The 20,985-nt window shown below is 44.4% G+C and overlaps 3 protein-coding genes and 1 pseudogene across 4 annotated transcripts in view; 3 read left to right on the top strand and 1 right to left on the bottom strand.

Moving 5' to 3' along the window:
• The window catches only part of LOC309550274 (uncharacterized protein), a gene marked incomplete at both ends in the record, with an annotated part of 1,476,097 nt that overhangs the window by 715,997 nt on the left and 739,115 nt on the right, over window positions 1-20,985 (top strand).
• LOC309549916 (uncharacterized protein) overlaps window positions 1-20,985 on the bottom strand; it is a gene marked incomplete at its 3' end in the record, with an annotated part of 179,893 nt that overhangs the window by 89,390 nt on the left and 69,518 nt on the right. The gene's annotated exons all lie outside the window — the stretch shown is intronic.
• Window positions 1-20,985, top strand: part of LOC309549919 — a 44,215-nt pseudogene that overhangs the window by 11,518 nt on the left and 11,712 nt on the right. The window contains exon 3 of the transcript in view: window positions 9,200-9,707. The product of the transcript in view is annotated as an uncharacterized misc_RNA (transcript). The remainder of the gene's footprint in view (window positions 1-9,199; window positions 9,708-20,985) is intronic.
• Window positions 6,282-7,405, top strand: LOC309549920 (uncharacterized protein; the record flags this gene model as incomplete). Its single annotated transcript, XM_082250407.1, has 5 exons — window positions 6,282-6,470; window positions 6,547-6,659; window positions 6,746-6,869; window positions 6,986-7,083; window positions 7,202-7,405. The coding sequence occupies exons 1-5, from the start codon at window positions 6,302-6,304 to the stop codon at window positions 7,403-7,405; spliced, it is 708 nt and encodes a 235-aa protein (XP_082106533.1). The 5' UTR covers window positions 6,282-6,301.

Here is a 20,985-nt window from a genome sequence, read left to right as displayed (position 1 = left end):
GTCCTGAACACGGCCCGCTGGCCCGGATGGATGAATCATTCATGTTTTGCGGCGGTCGCGGCTATCGCGGCACCGCGATCCCCGCGATCCTCCAAGACCCCATCGACTGCCTGTCACTCAGTGTGCAGGCCTCACACAGGACGGACGGGTGCTTCCAGCCAATGAAGTGCTGAGTCAACATAATGTCATTCGTCCCCGCCCACAAGACAGAGGCGCCCACAGTCCCTGGCTGTCACACAGACACACATGGTTTGAACTAGAAGAGAAGGTAAGAGAAGAGATGGGGACAGGTGGGCTGGTGTATGATGAGGAAACAGGAGGATATTCTTAAATCAGCAGTATATATATAGGCAGCAGTATTAGAAAATGATATATTATATTCCAAATTATTATATGTCAGCAAGAAAATATAATGCATATGAAAGCAGAACTCTTGTGTGATCCCCAATATTATATAGCAGTAAAGTGATGTATAATATACTGTCATATACTGTCAAGTGTATAATATATATATATATACACATACACTGCGCTATATAATAATACTTTTGTGGATCACACAGGACTGTTGCTTTTGTATATTATATTTACTAGTAAATATAATATATACAAAAGCAGCAGTCTTGTGTGATCCCTAATATTATATATCAGCAGTAAATATAATATACAAAGCAGCAGTCTTTTAATATAATACATATATAGCTAGATATATATATATAAATACTGTATATATATTACCAGACTGCTGCTTCTGTTAAGAGTGCTTCTCGAGCCGCAACCTAGAGGAGCCAAGGAGGAGGGACTACTAAGCTCTCCACCTCTCCCGCCTTTGGCCGGCGGCTCACGGACACCTCTAAGCGCCGTGCGATCTTCTGGCTGCCACGGGAGACTTAGGATGTCAGTGACAGAGCCGCTGCTTCCTGTATAGGTCCAGCTCTGTCACAGGCAGAGTGATCTGAAATGCACCCCTCCTCTGACTGTGACAGGAGCCAATACAGGAGGCAGAGGCTCTGCTGCCATTGATTTGAATGCGGGGAGTGACCGTGGGCGGCTTCTTCCCTCCGCACTCTTCCTCTTCCCAGTGTGTCAGTGACTGGGAGCTCCTCCTTCCAGGCTGCCGCTCTTCTCACCTGGCTCCCAGGCAGCAGGAAGTGGAGGCGCCGGGTGAGAAGGTACAGCGGACCGGTTGTGGGGGTCTGTCACCGGGGACATTACACCGCCCGTCTAGGGCTAGGCTAGGCACCACCTTCATCCTCCTCCTCCTCATCATCATCATTGTATGGTGTGCTACCTCTGGGATGAGCAGGGCACAGGATGACAATGACAAATATGGAACCGAATATTGACCATCTCATTAGCCAAAAGCAGGCTCATACTTCCCATTGAAATACCAATACGTTTATGTTGATTAAAATTGTTCTTCCTTTTAAATATTCTATTGGTTTTTCCTGTTTTTTTTGTGCAGTATAAATAAAATATGTGCATTGAAATTTGTTTATATTTTTTTCAAACTATAGTTCGGCCCCCAACAGTGTCTGAGGGACAGTGAACTGGCCCCCGGTTTAAAAAGTTTGAGGACCCCTGCTATAGTGGGATATGGATGCTTTGCATTAGTAACAGGACAGTAAGAGGCAGTGTGGTTGGAGGTGATCTGGTGGTGGTAGCACCTATTTGCCTTAACAGCTGACCCTGGTGGATGGATGGACCTATTGTCTTATTGGACTGATATATACTCACTTCGTTTCTAGCGCAGCACCTCCCTTTACCATGTAGCCTTAAAGATATGTACTCCATGCTTCTGTGCTGAAGGTGGTTCTCTGAAAAGGTATGGCTGAGGCACCAACAACATCAAAGTGTTTTGACAATCTCCTTTTTTGATGCTTATAAAGAACAATCAAATCGGGAAAGTTAACCACTACCCTCTCCACACTGACTGTGTTACCCAAAATAAACTTGCAATTAGTGGTCATTGTTAGATGGCCCTGATAGGATATTCTCTATCCTTGACTTTCACAATCCTCCTTGTCAAACTCCACTTCAACCTTCCTGGCTGTCACGTCTAGCTAAAATACACTGGATCTTCCACAAACTTACATTTGCACATATAACTTCACCCTAACACACACATTACATGTGAGAATCACATCGAATGTACTTACAGTGTGCCTGAGGGGAGCCTGCCTCCTCTCCTCCATGGGCCTTCTCCTCCCCACAGGGTGACCACATGGCAGATACTAGAATCACAAAGAAAAAATACAACCATTTAAGAACAGCAATTTGGAAAAGGGACACAGAAAGTAGGCCAACCCATTGAAGGTAGTTACAGTGGGCTGGGGGGGGGGGGCAGCCTCCCCTTTTCCCCTGTCCTCCCCAACATCATAGATGTCTGCTGCTACATCAACCAAAACCAAGAAAAACAAACATTGCAGCCCTTCCAGTTTAAACAGGGACCCAGAGAAGACACAAACACATGGAGGGTACTTACATTAAGCTTGAGGGAAGGTGTCCTCCTTGCCCCCTCTCTTCAGCTATCTCCTCCTCCCTCTCCTCCTCCACTGCCTCCTCCCCCGCCTCCTCAATCTCCTCCTCCTTTCTCACCCTCCTCCTCCTCACCCATCGCTGAAGCTACATAAACCACAAAAGAGAAAACATACAATAAAAAATGCAGCCCTCCAACTTAGAACAAAGACACAGAACGCATTCACAGTCAAAGTACTTACAGTGGGCCTGAGGTGGATGAGCCTCCTGCTGCTCCTCCTCATCATCGCTGGTCTCTACAGAAAAAAACAGCACAAGTTACACACAATTTTAGGACACAAATATCCAGCTACTTCTGCACATGGAAGCAATATACTCAGCGCCCCTACAATTTTTAAGACAAAGCCAGGAATGCATTAGGGAATGTTCATTGGACATTTACTTAGGGCAGGCGGTACATACAGGAGCAATGACATCAATGAGATTCATTGGGCATTTTTATAAACAGGAGGTCACTGTCCATCCACTATGGTGCATCTCTTTATGTCACTCCAAGAGCGCTGAAGGTCCTGCACTGATGTGCGGTGGTGGAATCTCTGCCACAGCTTCAAATGCAGGTGCCGCATAATGGTCGGCTTGGTGAAGTTTTTTATGGAGGAGTCATGCCGACGGAGGAGGAGGATCTGTGGAAACAAAAAGTTATGTTTTACTAACGTTCCAAAAAATTGGGTTAGCAAAACTCAAAACATACATAAAAAAACCATTAGAGATTTGGGACCAATGATTACTGTTTCTGGTGATTAGGGATGAGCTTCAAGTTTGAGTAGAAGCTAAGTTCGACTAAAACATCGGCCGTTTGATCGTTCGTCGAATGACGAACAAATATGCTTCTTCGCAGGAAATTCAAGCGCCCATAATGCACTGCATGCACATGGTGCATTATGTGATTGGCCAAAGCATGCACCCTTAGTAAATGTAAATAAAATCCGCGCTAAACCCCAATAAAACAGTGTAAAAATGCCAATGGCAGCATACATTCAGTGCTTCCACATAACACAAATATAGGTATAAAATAAAATTAATGTAGCGCCAAAGTAATACTGCAAATAAATCAATAAATAACAAAAGATGGTGACTATGCACAGTGAGATAAAAGTGCAAGTGTTACCATATGTTTAAACCATATAATAATGTGATTCTGTTTCCATAATCACTATCAGAAAGTGTCACAGTGGATATAAAGTGCTAGTGCTATCAAAAATCTTGTGACAGTGATAAAATAACCATATAAATATTCCAAAATGATATCAAATGGTGGCCAATAAATAAATATATTGAAATGCATAAAGTGCCAAGTTCATAAAAAAAATCAAAGGTATCTTCAGTGATGTGCTAAATAGCAATAAAGGTGCTGGTGCTCCAATCTTATACGTGTAGCCCTGCCCTCTGGGGAGTGCTGTAGTTGCAGTGAGTGCCCTACTGCAGAGGTAGTCCGCTGAGTGACTCCAATCCAATCCAATCCACTGTCTAGCTGTTGCCTAGCTTTTTTTTCTAGCAGTTTTGCACTGACTGCTGTAGTTTCAGTGAGTGCCCTACTGCAGAGGTAGTCCACTGAGTGACTCCAATCAATCCACTGTCCAGTTGTTGCCTAGCTTTTTTCTAGCAGTTTTGCACTGACTGCAGTAGTTGCAGTGAGTGCCATAATGCAGACAGAGGTAGTCCTCCACTGACTCCAGCCCAGTCCAATCCACTGTGACATGTGTAGCTGTTGCCTTGCTCTTTTGCTAGCAGTTTTGCACTGACTGCACTGCATTAGTTGCAGTCAGTGCCTTACTGCAGAGGTGGTCCTCCACTGACTCCAGTCCATCCAATCCACTGTGAATGTGTATTTTTTGTGTAGCTGTTGTTGCCTAGCTTTTTTTCGAACAGTTTTGCACTGACTGTACTGCAGTAACATATTGCAGTGAGTAAGTCCACTACTGCAGCACTTTATTATGCATAATGCACAATCAGATGTTGTGAAATGCAAAGCAAATGTCCCTGCAATTGAAGATTTCCAATCAGTTTTTATGCAGTTAAGGTGTGAAGAACAAGCACTTTATGTTAAAAATGTAAATAAATAAAGATTCACATGTTTATTAAGAGATTTGAGTCGAATTTCGTGTTTTTTGGGCAAAATTTTACATGTTTGAAAATATCGGCCGATACCGATATGCGATCGGCAAAATATCAGTATCGGCAACGAAAAACCGATATCGGTCGATCACTAATACATACACACAGCACAAGCCTGTGTTCACACTGCAAGACGTTTCTCAGGGCTGCAGTTCCTCTGAGCTCCACAAGGTGGTAATATCGCTTCTACCCAGACAGGAAGTCTCTATGGAATACAGACAGGAAGTGATGTCAGGTACAGACAGGAAGTTCCGGGTGAGAGGTGAGTTGGGAGGAAGTAGAGAGGAGACATTGCTGGAAGTTGCAGCAGAGGGAGTAATAAGATCTTATTTTCTATTTACACCCAGTAACCCCCCGTCATGTCTGTCCTCTTCCTCCATAGTCACTGTGACATCTTTTATCTCCAGCAGATGATGATACACACATATATAGTGTGGAAGCCTAGATTAACCCTTTCAGGGGCAGAAGATTTCCCCACTTTCGGGGCCGGAACATTCTCTTCATTTTGGAGATAAATTCTAGTAATATGTTCCTCTAAAAAAAACAGCACTGACAATAAATATACAAGACAATGACCATCCTGACTAGAGATGGGCTCGGGCGTGTTCGAGTTTGCACGTGCCCGATCCCGCCAGGAAGCCGACACTGCACTCCGCTAATCACAGGCAGTGAGACATTTCCCGATCCGCAGCTGCACAGATCAGTAAATGTTAACTGCCTGTGATTAGTGGACTGCAGTGTCGCTTTCTGGCGGGATCGGGTACGTGCAAACTTGAACACGCCTGAGCTCATCTCTAATCCTGACCATACATGGCCTACAAAGGGCAATTATTACACAACACAGGCAGCGAATGGGCAATCATTACAATATGCAGCCAACACAATGATGGAGTGCAGGGGTCAGGAGTATGGAGCCCCTTACATTGCTGGTCAGGAGGAAGAAAACATTCCCCAGCCTGCCATGAAGAAGATGTTCCATCATTGGTGTCAGAGGGAGGAAAATACTGAGGGCTCTGAGGGAAGTAGAGGAGCTGAGGGGATGTGAGGGTTTAGTGAAGCTGGAAGACTATAGGGGTCTCTGAAAGTGTAATGTATCTGAAGGACTCTGTGAGCCTTGAGAGGTTAGTCAGGCTAAAGGGCTCTGAGGGAATAGGGGGCTGGAGGGCTCAGGGGACTCTGAGGGACAGAGGGGGGTCTATGATTGTCCTCCCACCCCACCTGCACTTATTTTTCAGACCTTAGAGAACTGGAAATCTTAACCATCTTATTGTCCCACTGGTCATGTGATTTGTTCTGGAATATTATGTGAGATGAAGAAGGGAATTCCTTCATTCGTTGGTGAGCACTTGTTCTTAGAGGAGTTCTGTTTCAGCTGCAAACCAGCTCAGAAACCAAACAAATCCAACAGAGAAAAGGGAAATTCTGATCTGGCAGGCTAAGAGGGTCCAAGGTCCTCCAAGATGTAACAAATCCATAACAGTCCAGATTAAATGTGTTCTCATGGGGAGAGTAGTTCTTAAATGTACAGCAACTCTCCTATTACCACCCTCACATCCCCATCCTATTATTGTGTGACCAATACCATCCAAATAATTCTTATTTTAATTTCCCAAAATTATATATCTACAAAGAGACCTGTATAGATCAAATGATGGCACCAATGAGGATGGAGGAGGACCGGAGTCACATGACTGAGAAGATACTAAACCTCACCCTGGAGATCATCTACCTGCTGACCGGAGAGGTGAGGAGGATTCTGGGAGGTCACATGACATCACTCTTATCTCTATTAATAAAACACAGACCTGACCGGAGAGGTGAGGAGGATTCTGGGACTCTAACATGATATTCCTATTGCTTCCTCAATACAGAGATTTCTTCTTCTGAAGTCAGTTGATCATATGACCATCACAGTGCCTCCATGTGACTCCCTAAAACCTGAGAGACACAACATGCAGAAGATTCTAGAAGTCACCAAGAAGATGATGGAGCTGCTGACAGGAGAGGTGAGCGGTGCTGGGAATTCTGGGACATTATCCAGTAACAGACAAGGGATGTGTCTGGATGGTGACTGTATCATTGTGTGTGTCAGGTTCCTATAAGGTGTCAGGATGTCACTGTCTATTTCTCCATGGAGGAGTGGGAGTATTTAGAAGGACACAAGGATCTCTACAAGGACGTCATGATGGAGAATCAGCCGCCCCTCACATCACCGGGTAAGAGGAGACTTTATTGTAAAGGAGAGAGCAGTACGGAGGCTCCACCTAGATCCCCCATCATCTGATAAACACATAGAAACAATGTATTCAGTCAGTGTGTGTGTTTCCTACAGATGGATCCAGTAATGGGAACCCACCAGAGAGATGTCCCCTTCCTCTGTATTCCCGGGATTCCACACAGGAAGATCACACCATCCCTCAATGTTACAAGGTTGGTGGGACGGAACATCTAGAACATGGACTCATTGAAGTGGTTTTTTTAAATGTGATGTCACAATATTGAAGCTTATGTTTTACAGATGACCTCTTCTATTATTTTCTTGATTTAGAGTGGAGATCCAATCGATATAGAATTTGAGGTTAAAGCAGAAGAAGAAGAGACGTATGTGAGCGATGATCAGCAGTCTATGGAGGAGGATGGAATAACGGGGACATTTATAGAGGAGGACACTCCTACAGAGATCAGCACAGGTGGGTCATTAACACTAAATACATTCCTCCACCCATACTGCTCACTGATTGGTCCAGAGTAGGGCGGGGACTGGGTGACATCAGCCTGTAATACCCTGGTCACTTTCCTGAGCTGTGTTCCCCGTCCTGTATTCCTGTATTTCTCTCGGATAATCTTCCTTCTCTGTGCTGCTGACACAATTTATGTCTCTAGACTGGATTTATGGAGATTCTGGGGTTCAGCTGGCAGCAAAATGTTCATTTTCACCAGAGGAGCTACTAGATCTAGGCACCTGGGGTCAGGGTCAGGACAAGGGGTGGGCAGGAGGGATGGCTGCCCTGGGCACTGTGGTATCATGCGAGGTGGGGGGGGGGGGGCACCACAAGGAAATTGCTGTGGGAAGGGATCTGTGTTGCGAGGAGGAATTTAAGGAGCAGCAGGGGGCTAAGAATTGTTATAGGAAAGGACATTTGGGTGTGTGCTAGAAGTGGTGATTCATGGGTGATTTGTGTTTGGAGGGGGTGGGAGAAGGGGATTTGTGCGAGGAGGGTCAATTTTGGGGGGCTTGTACTAGAATAGGTGATATGGTAAAGGGGGGAATTTGTACTAGGGGGAGAATTTTTTTGGGGGTCGGGCGGGATTTGTGCTAGTAGGGATTTGCGGGCTAATCATGCAGATTAGTGCCCAATGCCTGGCATATGTGCTTTAGATTTCCTTCCCCATGCCCAGGTCAAGTAAGCTCTCTGATAGAACAATTCTCCTGGGGTTACTTACTCTGCTGTTCACTGGCTGTGCCTGACTTATGAGTCCTGACCCTTACACTGTATAATTTATATTGTATATTACATACTCCTGACCCCTGCACTATATACTCTATGTTGTACATTACATACTCCTGACCCCTGCATTATATACTGTATGTTGTACATTACGTACTCCTGACCCCTGCACTATGTACTCTATGTTGTACATTACATACTCCTGACCCCTGCCCTATATACTCTATGTTGTACATTACATACTCCTGACCCCTACACTATATACTCTATGTTGTACATTTCATACTCCGGACCCCTGCACTATATACTCTATGTTGTACATTACATAGTCCTGACTTCTGCTCTCCCCCCTCTACCCACTGCTATATTTACACATAATATGAATTCTCTTTTGTTACACCCATTTCCTACCAGCTGGACATTTTATATCGGTAGATAGTGAGTAGGTGTCCCGCACATCAAGGCGTGGCCTGGCGTAGGTCCAGACTGAGACTGCCATTTACAATCATACAGCAGGTCTTGACTTGATGTGTGGCTCCTGGGTCACCTAGTCACCCTCTACCATTTACTAGTTACCTTGAGGGTGGAATTGTAAGAGCCTCAGAGACAAAGCTGCCTGATGTGGGCGGAGTCCTGGTTCAGGGGAACCAATCTGCTGATGTCTAGTAATAATCTTTGTATTTCTATTTTAGAAGATGGACGGGAGATGAGGAAAACCTCAGAGGATTGTCTCACTTTGTCTCCAGACTGTAAAGTAGAAGATGAGGACATCACACAGTATAGTCCAGGAGAAAACCCGGCTACCTCAAATGTCCATCCGACACCACACAGTGTAGATGGACCATCGTTTTCCTCTTATCCTGAGGAACCTCAGACTGTGAGGGACGGTGCCAGACCATCGTATTCCTCTTATCCTGAGGAACCTCAGACTGTGAGGGACAGTGCCGGACCATCGTATTCCTCTTATCCTGAGGAACCTCAGACAGTGAGGGACGGTGCCATCCTTCCAACAGATAAGAGGTTTTCCCGTACTGAGTGCGGGAAGTGTTTCCATTTTAAATGCCATTTTAATGTGCATAAAAGTTCTCACATGGTAGAGAAGCCGTTTTCCTGTCCTGAGTGTGGGAAATGTTTTTCACAGAAGTCCAATCTTTACACACATCAGAGATCTCACACAGGGGAGAAGCCGTATTCCTGTCCTGAGTGTGGGAAATGTTTTTCAGAGAAGTCCTCTCTTTACAAACATCAGAGGTCTCACACAGGGGAGAAGCCGTATTCCTGTCCTGAGTGCGGAAAATCTTTTTCACGGAAGTTCAATCTTTACATACATCAGAGATCTCACACAGGAGAGAAGCCACATTCCTGTCCTGAGTGTGGGAAACGTTTTTCACTGAAGTCCGATCTTTACAAACATCAGAGATCTCACACGGGGGAGAAGCCGTATTCCTGTCCTGAGTGTGAGAAATGTTTTTCACGGAAGTCCAATCTTTACACACATCAGAGAACTCACACGGGGGAGAAGCCGTATTCTTGTCCTGAGTGTGGGAAATGTTTTTCACAGAAGTCCAATCTAAACACACATCAGAGATCTCACACAGGAAAGACGTGACTTTCCTGTCCTAAATAAGGGAATTGTTCCTCACTGAAGTCCTGTCTTCCTGTACACCAGGGATCCCACACAACCCTTGAGGTGTATTAGGGCCTTGAGTGTGGGAAATGTCTTCTATATGAATGTTGGTGGACATGTGGGGAAGAAGCACACCCTGATATACACTTCAGATATACTCCATGGCTGATCTTCATCATGTAAGAAACAGTTGATAAGGAGATGAGAGATGACCAGAGACATGGATGAAGTGTTGTACCGTGTTGGCTTTTCATTGGCTGAGTAAATTTTGGGGTGTAGAGTGGTAAGTAGAGCTGTGAAATGAAGGACTCACCTTCAGAATGTCTTGCTTGTCTGTGTGACGGTTACTGATAATGATATAGCGGGTTACAGAGCTAGAAGCTGTGAGATCGATCCCATATATCTTTATCAGTAAACTTTACACAGACAAGACAGAAATTCTGAAGTTGATGTCCTTCATTTCAAGGCTCTACTTACCAGTGGTGACCCCGAAGCATGTCTCTCTGTCTTCAGTCCATCCTTCTCCCATCCCCCAACAGGAGGGAAGGAGAACTCGGAGATAAACTAGGCGAGAACTTCTTTCCTTTGCCCCTGTGTGGGTTTGGGTGGCTTGGCGGAGTGCGGCACGAGAGGTAACACCGCTTGTCTTTATATTTCTACATATCTTGTCTGGGTGGAGGTTATTGGTTGGAAAATATTTATACTGTTTGATTTTCTGTAAATAATTTTTGTTTTCCCTTTGAAGGGAGATATTATGTGTGGTTTGATGAAGTGATTGGCTCAATAGTTACCACTTCACTTACATGTTTATTTTTTATTAAATAGATGAACAAATATGACAAATGTTGGTCTTATTTTATTTCATTCAGTGATTTCCTATGATCATTGGGTCCATCTAGTGGCCATAATGGGGTATTGATCTATTTTTCCTGATTGAGGTGTTTAGGAACTAATACCTCATTATGGCCACTAGTTGGAGCTGACGATTATAGGAAATCACTGTGTTTATTAGAATATGGCCAGAATTTGTCAAGGCTGGACACATGCTTGTCACACTCATCCAAAATATTTTTTGCATAGACCCCTTAGTTACCCGAGATCATACCCATGCATTTATGAGTACTGTACACACTGAAGGACTTAAACAAAATAAAACCACAGGATTAAACCAACTATTGATTTAAAACTAAAAATTCCTAATTCCTTTAGACGGCCTCAGTATCATAGCAATTAGCGCCATCTAGTGTCCAAATGCAACATTTTCCATTTTATATCAATGAAAAATCTTCAACCAGCACAGCAAATCCCCTAATAACATTCATTGTTTCCCCAATCACACAGAAGGAATGTACATGCATTGTCACTGAGAGAATTGCTATGTAAATGTTCCAATATTTCCCCCTAAATATCAGGAGACGTTTATATAAAGATGGGAAGTATGTAGCAGATAAATGAATAGACCTCCTAGCAATGTTATTACCAGGCTGCAGCTAGGGGGAGCTCTAATGTGACCCCAGCAGAGTGATCCCATCTAGCTCACATTAACCCTTTCACTGCCAGTGCTGTGTTTGCATTATTTTTGCACACATGGTAAAATGCAGATTTTGGGCCTGAAGATTAGATAAAACCCCCAAACATATATTTTCTGAAAGCAGAGGCCCTGGAGAATAAAATAGTGGTAATTGTTAAGGTGTTCCTCGTACACAAATGTCACCTTCATATCCGGGTTTATTTTCTCCTTTCCCCCATTTTCTATGGTGTGATCTTTTCTACAATACTTTGTTATAATAATGTAACACGTTGTGTATTGTATTGTACACAAATTATTACCGACTCCACCTCCACATTCCAGACAAGTCATTTTCATGACCAATTGGATTTCTTCCTTTACCATTTTGTTCTCTTTTTTTTGCACTCTTGTTAAACTTAAAGTTAGAATAAAAAATATATTGAATAAAAAAAAATTGTGTGTGTCGTGCAATGATGACAGACTTCAGTATCCAGAAACGGCTGGTAGGTGACAATTCCATATACAGCCCAAGGAAGTGACAAGGAGCCCCTAGGAACCTTTGGAGGAACCCTGGCTGAGAGAGGCTGGACTAGGCAGTCATATATTATTATTATTATTATACAGGATTTATAAAGTTCCAACAGTTTGCACAGGCTCTACAATGTTAGGGCAAACAGTACAATTACAATAAAATTCAATACAGGAGGAATCGGAGGGTCCTGCTCATTAGAGCTTACAATCTAGGAGGGGGGGGGGGGTCAAGTGATCCAAAAGGTAATAACTGTGGGGATAGACTGATGGAGAAAATAAAAGTACAGTTGTTAGGTGGGGGCAGAATAGGCTTCTCTGAAGAGATGAGTTTTCAGTGAACACCTAAAGGTGGATAGAGTAAGAGATAGTCGACAGATTGGGATAGGGAGTTCCACAGCATAGGAGAGGGTCGGGAGAAGTCATGGAGATGGGAGGAGGTGACAAGTGAACTAGAAAGCAGAAGATATTGGGAGGATCAAAGAGGATGATTTGGTTGGCATATTGAGACCAGGTTAGTGGTGTAGCTGGGGGCAGAGTTGTGGATGGCTTTGTAAGCTACTGTTAGTATTTTTAATATAAATTTGTTGGGTGAGTGGCAGCCAATGGAGGAATTGGCAGAGAGGGGTAGCAGATGCTGAGTGGTTTGTAAGGTGGAGGAGTCTGGCAGGAGCATTCATGATGGGCTGAAGGAGGGATAGCATATGTAAAGGTAAGTCAATGAGGAGGGAGATAACCAGGGAGCAGGGATGGGTAAATGGTTCGGCTTAAACATCGTCCATTTGGGTGTTCGCCCAACACCAGAAATTTCTCTGTGCATGTTTTTCTTTTTTTTAACAATTTTTTCATTTTTGATACTATCAATGCAAATTTATTTATTTATTTATTTATTTTTTTACAAAATATCATTTTTAAAGGAGCAGTGATTTTAATTAATGCTTACAATGAAAAAAAAAAAACAAAAATAAAAATTCCTTTAAATATAGTGCATGGGGAGTCCCCTTAGTCTGCCTATAAAGTGGTGCATCTGTACTGTGTATAGAACCTGCTACAGCAAAACTGACATTTATAAAGAAAAAAAAAAATTAAATTTAAATTGATTTTCCCAGCCATTGTTGTTAAAAATAATAACAATTGGGGGGGGGGTCCCTCCTCGGTCCATACCAGGCCCTTTGAAATCCCCACAATCATTCTCGTTGACTTCAACATCCCTGTTACTACAAACACTTCTGCTACTTCCAAACTTCTCAGTCTAACCTCCTCATTTGGCTTGAAGAAATGGGTGCACAATGGATAGAGGCTTCTACTCACTCTGGTGACAACACCCTCAGCCTTGTATTCTCCCACCTATGCACTCCATGCAACCTCTCCAACAATCTTCTACCTCTCTCTAAACACCACTAGGGATGGGCGAGTGGTTTGGACTGAGCATAACTTCAGCCCGAAATGGCCCCTTCAGGTGTTCGCCAAAACACCCAAATATTTTGCGTGCTCTGTGTTTCTTCTATTTGTTTTACTATTTACATCCCGCCGAGTGCACAGTCAATAGGTTGTTGGCCGGGAAACCGGCGCACGGTGTCCTTAACAACAAATGAGTCATCAGCTGTCAGCAGGCTTCCCCGCAGACAGCTGAATGTAAAAAAAATAATTGTTGGCAAAGAAAATAAAAAATGGGGAAAAAAACTGCGTGGTGCCCCCACCATCCATACCAGGCCAGAAAAAGGCTACATCCTTGGATAAGGGTCTGGTATAGATTTTGAGGGGAAGCCCCGTGCCATTTTTTTTTTTAAATGGCATATCTTTCCCCCCAAAATCCATACCAGACCCTTATCCAAGCATGCAGCCTGGCAGGCCAGGACAGGGGACAAGTGAGTGTCCCCCAAACCATACCAGGCCACATGCCATCAACATAGGGGGGTGCTTTGGGGCAGGGGGCTTATCGGAATCTGGAAGCCCCCTTGAAAAAGGGGGCCCCCAGATCCTGGCCCTCAATTACCAAAAAAAAGTGTCAATAATAAAGACATGAGTCCGTTTTTTTAAAAATCCTTTATTAAAAAAAATAAAATAAAAAACCAATGTCCCCTGATGTAGATCCATCTTCAATCACAATGACCGCTGCACCGTCAACCCAAAAAAATAAAAAAAACCCTGCCTACAAGGAAGGCTGACTGTTGAATGTCTGCTCCGCCGGGTGACAGTTTTTAAATAGGTAAGGGGCAGAGCCACCATGTGATGTCACCTGGTGGCCATGCCCCTTATAATGTCACTGATCCAGCATGCACCAGTCAGTTACATCACAAGGGGGCGGGCCACCAGATGATGTCACCAGGTGGCCCTACTCCTTACCTTTTTAAGTACTGTCAGACTGTTATTCCTTGAGGGCGGAGTGTTTTTTTTTTTTTTGGGGTCCAGAGGTGCACTGGGCGTCGTGAATGACGATGGATCTACATTGGAGATGTAGATTTTTTCTATAAAAGGAATTGTGAAAAATGGGCTCCTAGCCTCATTTATTTTTACAATGTACCCCAAACTCATTCACATCGGGGGTGGAATCTGGGGGCCCCCTTGTTAAAGGGGGCTTCTTGATTCTGATAAGCCCCCTGCCTGCAGACCCCCACAACCACAGGCCAAGGTTGTGGGGAAGAGGCCCTTGTCCCCATCAACATAGGAACAAGGTGCTTTGGGGCGGGGAGCTGAGCCCCCCCTGCCCCAAAGCACCCCCCATGTTGAGGGTATGTAGCCTGGTATGATTCAGGTGGGGGCACTCGCTTGTCCCCCCCTTTCCTGACCTGCCAGGCTGCATGCTCGGATAAGGGTCGGGTATAGATTTTGGGGGGACCTCATGCCATTTGTTTTTTACATTTTGGCATGGATTTCCCCTTAAAATTCATGCCAGACCCAAAGGGCCTGGTATAAATTTTGGGGGACCCCACGTCGATTTTTTTCTTGCCGGCAAATTTTTATTTTTTTTTACATTCTGCTGTCAGTGGGGAAGCCCACTGACAGCTTATGACTCATTCGTTGTTAGGGATGCAGTGGCCGGCTTCCCAATTTTGCTTTTTAACAACCTATTGACTGTGCGCTCGGCGGGATGTAAATAGTAAAAGAAATGAAAACACCGAGCGCACAGAAAATTTGGGTGAATGGTGAAGTTATCCTCCACCCAAACTGTTCGCCCATCCCTAGTGGTGTTTAGGGAGGGAGAGGATTGTTGGAGAGGTTGCATGGAGTGCATAGGTGGGAGAATACAAGGCTGAGGGTGTTGTCACCAGAGTGAGTAGAAGCCTCTATCCATTGTGTATCCATTGCTTCAGGCCAAATGAGGAGGTTAGACTGAGAAGTTTGGAAGTAGCAGAAGTGTTCGTAGTAACAGGGATGTTGAAGTCGCTGAGAATGATTGTGGGGATTTCAGAAGAGAGAAAGTAGGGCAGCCAGGCAGAGAGGTCATCAAGGAAAGGTAATACCGGTCCAGCGGGGCGATAAATCACAGCAATTCTAGAGGAGATTGGAGAAAATAGACGTATACAGTGAGCTTCAAATGATGAGAGGGAGGAGAGTGGAGAACCTGGAAGGTGCTCTGTGAGGATAGGAGGATTCCCACTCCACCTCCCTTGTGTTCCCTAGGTCCAAATTTACACCTACTTCATTCATCTTATGGTGTTTATCAATACATGAAGTAAACTGATCCATGTGCAAATTCATATACAACATAAAGTGCTTTGTGCTCAAGATGCTGTTCCCTGCAGATCCACTGCTTCCACTTAGCACCTACTTCGTTAATCTTATAATATTTTCTTTACAATAAAAACCTGTGCAAATTCATGTAATCATACAATATTTTGTGCTCAATATAGTGTTCTCTGCAAGTCCACTGCTTCCACTTTGCATCTAATTCAACAAAGTTCTGTTGCTCCATAAAAGTCCACAAATGAATGAAAAGTTGATAAGGTGTGAAAGTTCTCCGTGCTCCCAACTGTGCCAGCTGTAGTGTAGCCACGCCTTCTTCCACCTCTTACACACGTGATGGTGAGGGCGCCTCCTTAGTAGTGCTTCCCCACTCACCAGAGCAATATGACTCCCAGCTTTTCATCTACCAGAGTCACAAACATCCTTCACGTCTGCTGCGCTTTCTGTCAGTCTCCCTCCTAGACTCGGCTTCCTCCTCCAACCGCTGTTCCAGCAGGAGCTCCGCCTCTTCATACACACTCAGGTAGGAGAGAAAGGGGAAGGATATACAGTACATACACACACAGCACAAGGCCGTGTTCACACTACCAGACGGTTCTCAGGGCTGCAGTTCCTCTGAGCTCCACAAGGTGGTGATCTCACTTCTACCCAGACAGGAAGTCTCTATGGAATGCAGACAGGAAGTGATGTCAGATTCTGACAGTACATTCCATTTGGTAGGACAGAAAGAGAAGACAATGCAGGAATTGGCGCGGCAGAGGAGGTAATACGTAGATTAACCCCTTCAGGGGGATCAGTTGATGAATAATATATCTTGCTGTATAAAGCTGGCCATACATGGTTCCGTTTTATCATTCAGCCAGAGTGATGAGTGAAAAAAAACTGAAGCGATTCCCCCATCCTTACCTAGGAGGTGGATGGGGGGGATCCTCCTGGCTGCACTATTGTATTCTGGCAATGGAGGGCGCTCCTCCGCTCTCAGAATACACAGATCAGTGATGAAGCTATTGGCTGCACCTGCTGATCGAGTGACTTTTATCCGGCAGTGACCACACGTGGATGGAAATGTGACCGATCCCTGCTGAACCAGCTGAATTTCCATGTATCTATGGTCACCTTAAGTGAATTCCTCCCCTCCCCCTCATCTTCTTCATTATGTAAGTCATGCTGAGATAATCTCCCATTGGCTGAGCAATATTCTCATTTGTCTCTGAGCTCCTTCTTGCTATTCCTCGTCCTGCCTGTTGTTTCCTTGGATTGATTTTCTGTGTAGTGACCCCAGCTTCATCTCTTGGATGCGCTCGTCTGTTGCTTGTCCTGACCTTTATCCTGATTCCTGGATCTCCTCCTCATCTCTCCTCCATATCCTCTTACACAGCTTTTCTCCACCCCTGCGGTGACCCTGGGGGGTGGAAAGTTGGCACCAGCATGCAGCAAAATCCATCCCCACCATTAGGAGCTCTGGATGAAAGTGTCTGCTATTTACACTCCGTTCCTCCGCATGTCACCTGCTCACATGAGAGATTACTTTCACACATTCTTGACAGATCTCTGTATGGTAAAGGTCAAAGTTCACTCTTCATTTTAGGAGAAGTGGGAGGCACCCGGGAACAATGATTTGGTTTGCACAGGAGCCTCATATAGAGGACCCCTCAAATCTCCCCATCTAAATGTCCCTCCATTCAGAGTCTATATGTCCTATGACATCACACTGACCTCACAGCTCCTCCCCCAATGTCCCTCCATCTGGCCTTTTTTTTTCATGCTCTTAGGATGCGGGCGGACCCTTGGCATCCTCATTAGCAAAGTGGGACTGTTGGTCCTGCATTGTATGTAATGATGTCAGAATGCCTGCAACAAACTTTTACCCTGCGCAGTGTGGGGGTCCTGTGTGGGTAAATTATACCTCAGTCTGAGGTGGGGCTTTAATCAAATGGAAACCTGAATGGTGAGGTGAGGAGGATTCTGGGAATTTCATTTGATTTTACTATTTGTGTTCAGATCTAGAGTTTTCCTCCTGTGAAGTCTGGAGATCATATGACCATCACATTGCCTCCACCTCCCTCCCTGATAGAATAGAGAAATACAAAGAAGATTCTAGAAGTCACCAGAGAGATCATGGAGGAGAGGTGAGCGGTGCTGGGAATTCTGGGACATTATCCAGTAACAGACAAGGGATGTGTCTGGATGGTGACTGTATCATTGTGTGTGTCAGGTTCCTATAAGGTGTCAGGATGTCACTGTCTATTTCTCCATGGAGGAGTGGGAGTATTTAGAAGGACACAAGGATCTCTACAAGGACGCCATGATGGAGAATCAGCCGCCCCTCACATCACCGGGTAAGAGGAGACTTTATTGTAAAGGAGAGAGCAGTACGGAGGGTCCACCTAGATCCCCCATCATCTGATAAACACATAGAAACAATGTATTCAGTCAGTGTGTGTGTTTCCTACAGATGGATCCAGTAATGGGAACCCATCAGAGAGATGTCCCCGTCCTCTGTATTCCCGGGATTCCACACAGGAAGGTCACACCGTCCCTCACCATCATCAGGTAGATGAGGAACAATCACTGATAGTATCATTAGGATCTGTACATTATCTGCATTGTTACCATTGATGTCATTTTTATTATATATTCAGAGTGGAAACCTGAGAGATTCTAAAGTTGAGGTTAAAGAAGAGATAAAAGAGGAGGATGATGAGGATGGGGTGATGGGGGAGTCAGAGTTTGTAAAGGAACGCAAAGATCTGTACCAGGACACCATGGTGGAGTCATCCAGCTACAGAAACCCACCAGAGAGATGTCCCCGTCCTCTGTATTCCCGGGATTCCACACAGGAAGGTCACACCATCCCTCACCATCATCAGGTAGATGAGTGACAATTATTGGTAGTAATGATTTATATACAGTATATTTGTTACAATGAATGTTTTATTATATATTTAGAGTGGAAACCTCGGGGATGATAATATTGATGTTAAAGAAGAGTATAAAGAGGAGGATGAGGAGTATGGAGTGATGGAGGAGTTTTCAGGACACAAGGATATGATGGAGCCACCTAATACCAGGAACCCACCAGAGAGATGTCCCCGTCCTCTGTATTCCCGGGATTCCACACAGGAAGGTCACACCATCCCTCACTGTTACAAGGTTGGTGGAGCAGACTGAGAATCTAGAACATGGACTCATGGAGATGATGTGTGGATTTTTTAAGTGACCTTATAGTTTTCTGATGATATTTTCTCTCATTTTCTTGGTTTAGAGTGGAGATCCAATTGATATGAAAGTTGAGATTGAAGAGACGTATGTGAGGGATGATCAGCAGTCTATGGAGGAGGACGGAATAACGGGGACATTTATAGAGGAGGACACTCCTACAGAGATCAGCACAGGTGGGTCATTAACACTAAATACATTCCTCCACCCATACTGCTCACTGATTGGTCCAGAGTAGGGCGGGGACTGGGTGATATCAGCCTGTAATCCCCTGGTCACTTTCCTGAGCTGTGTTCCCCGTTCTGTATTCCTGTATTTCTCTCGGATAATCTTCCTTCTCTGTGCTGCAGACACAATTTATGTCTCTAGACTGGATTTATGGAGATTCTGGGTTTCAGCTGGAAGCGTAATGTTGATTTTCACTATAGGTGTTACCAGACCTAGGCACCTGGGGTTTGTTCTTCGGGTTTTCTGCCCCATGCCTGGGTCTAGTAAGATCTCTGACAGAACAATTTTCCCGGGGTTACTTGCTCTGTTATTTGCTGGCTGTGCCGGGTGGAGGGATATGTCTGTATAGTCTCACACCCAAGTCACTGAGTGCAGTCTCAGGAGATGGGAGGCAGCGGTGTGGGACCTCTGCAACTTGTCTCATGTGAACATTTAGAGTGGGTGTAAACCCTCCATATACCCAGTGAAGTGATTGGCCTCAGGGGATACACAGAGATGAAACAAATCCTCCTACATAAGTTAAAACTTTATAATCAGTTACAGCAAACAGTTTTTTCCTTTGGGATAAAGGTTACAAGACTAAATAAAAGCTGATCATTGTAAGCACCCCTGTCATTGGTAAATGGTCTGCCCCATCCCAGTAACTGATACATTCTGCTTTAGAGTTGGAGCTTTTTATAGAACAGATTTACTGGCCAGATCACCAGATGAACATATAAGAAATCCTAAAAAGGAAAACTAACATCACATCTAAGAATCGATAAGCTGCAATATAATAAATATTTTCTTTGGGTTTAATGTCTTACATTACAAATATTTATATTTTCCGTCAGCCAATCCAGTAGGAGGTTTATGTCACTGGTGCATGCTGGGGGAGGAAATAAATATTTGGGACAGGCCATGTGCTCGCTCTCTTCCCCTGGGATGAGGTGTAGGGAGGGGCTGCTGGATGGAGCTCTGCTGTTTGGTCGATTAGCCTGTTTTGGGGCCTAACATGTGCTGTAGTGGTTGTGAAGCTATCCTGCCTGGTCTGGAGGAAGCTGTGCCAAGGAGGAGACCCAGGGGAGGCCCCTTGCTGGAGGGAGTCATGAAGAAGGCCGGTCTATAAGGAGGGCCTGGTGACTCACTCGGAGGACGCACTGAAATTTGGGAATGTGCTTACAGTGTTGCTCAGTCGGTTGATAGGTACTGACACTGTGAGAGTAGACATTGATCTGCAGAATCTGTAAGTGATCTGCCATGGCATCTGCACTACATACTCTATGTTGTACATTACATACTCCTGACCCCTGCACTACATACTCTATGTTGTACATTACACACTCCTGACCCCTGCACTATATACTCTATGGTGTACATTACATACTCCTGCACTATATACTCTATGGTGTACATTACACACTCCTGACCCCTGCACTACATTACACACTCCTGACCCCTGCACTATATACTCTATATTGTACAATACATACACCTGACCCTGCACTATATACTCTATGTTGTAGATTACATTCATATGACCCTGCACTATATATGTTGGTACATTACGTACTCCTGACCCCTGTACTATATATTCTGTTGTACATTACATACTCCTGACCCCTGCACTATATTCTCTGTGTTGTACCATACATACACCTGACCCCTGCACTATATACTCTATGTTGTACATTACGTACTCCTGACCCCTGCACTCTATACTCTATGGTTTACATTACATACTCCTGACCCCTGCACTTTATCATCTATATTGTACATTACATACTCCTGCACTATATACTCTATATTGTACATTACATACTCCTGCACTATATACTCTATGTTGTACATTACATACTCCTGACCCCTGCACTATATACTCTGTTGTACATTACATATTCCTAACCCCTGCACTTTATACTCCTGACCCCTGCACTATATACTCTATATTGTACATTACATACTACTGCACTATATACTCTATTGCAGGGCTTCCCAAACTTTTTTGGGCCGAGACCCACTTATGAATACAGATTTTTTTCGGGACCCACTTGCTTGTAATTGAATTTTAAAGAGCTACAGAATTAAGGTATAGCGTGCCCCCT

Source organism: Pelophylax lessonae (assembly GCF_965119305.1).
Source record: "Pelophylax lessonae genome assembly, chromosome: 3".
In the NCBI taxonomy this organism is placed as follows: Eukaryota; Metazoa; Chordata; class Amphibia; order Anura; family Ranidae; genus Pelophylax; species Pelophylax lessonae.
This window is presented reverse-complemented; position numbering and strand designations above follow the sequence as displayed.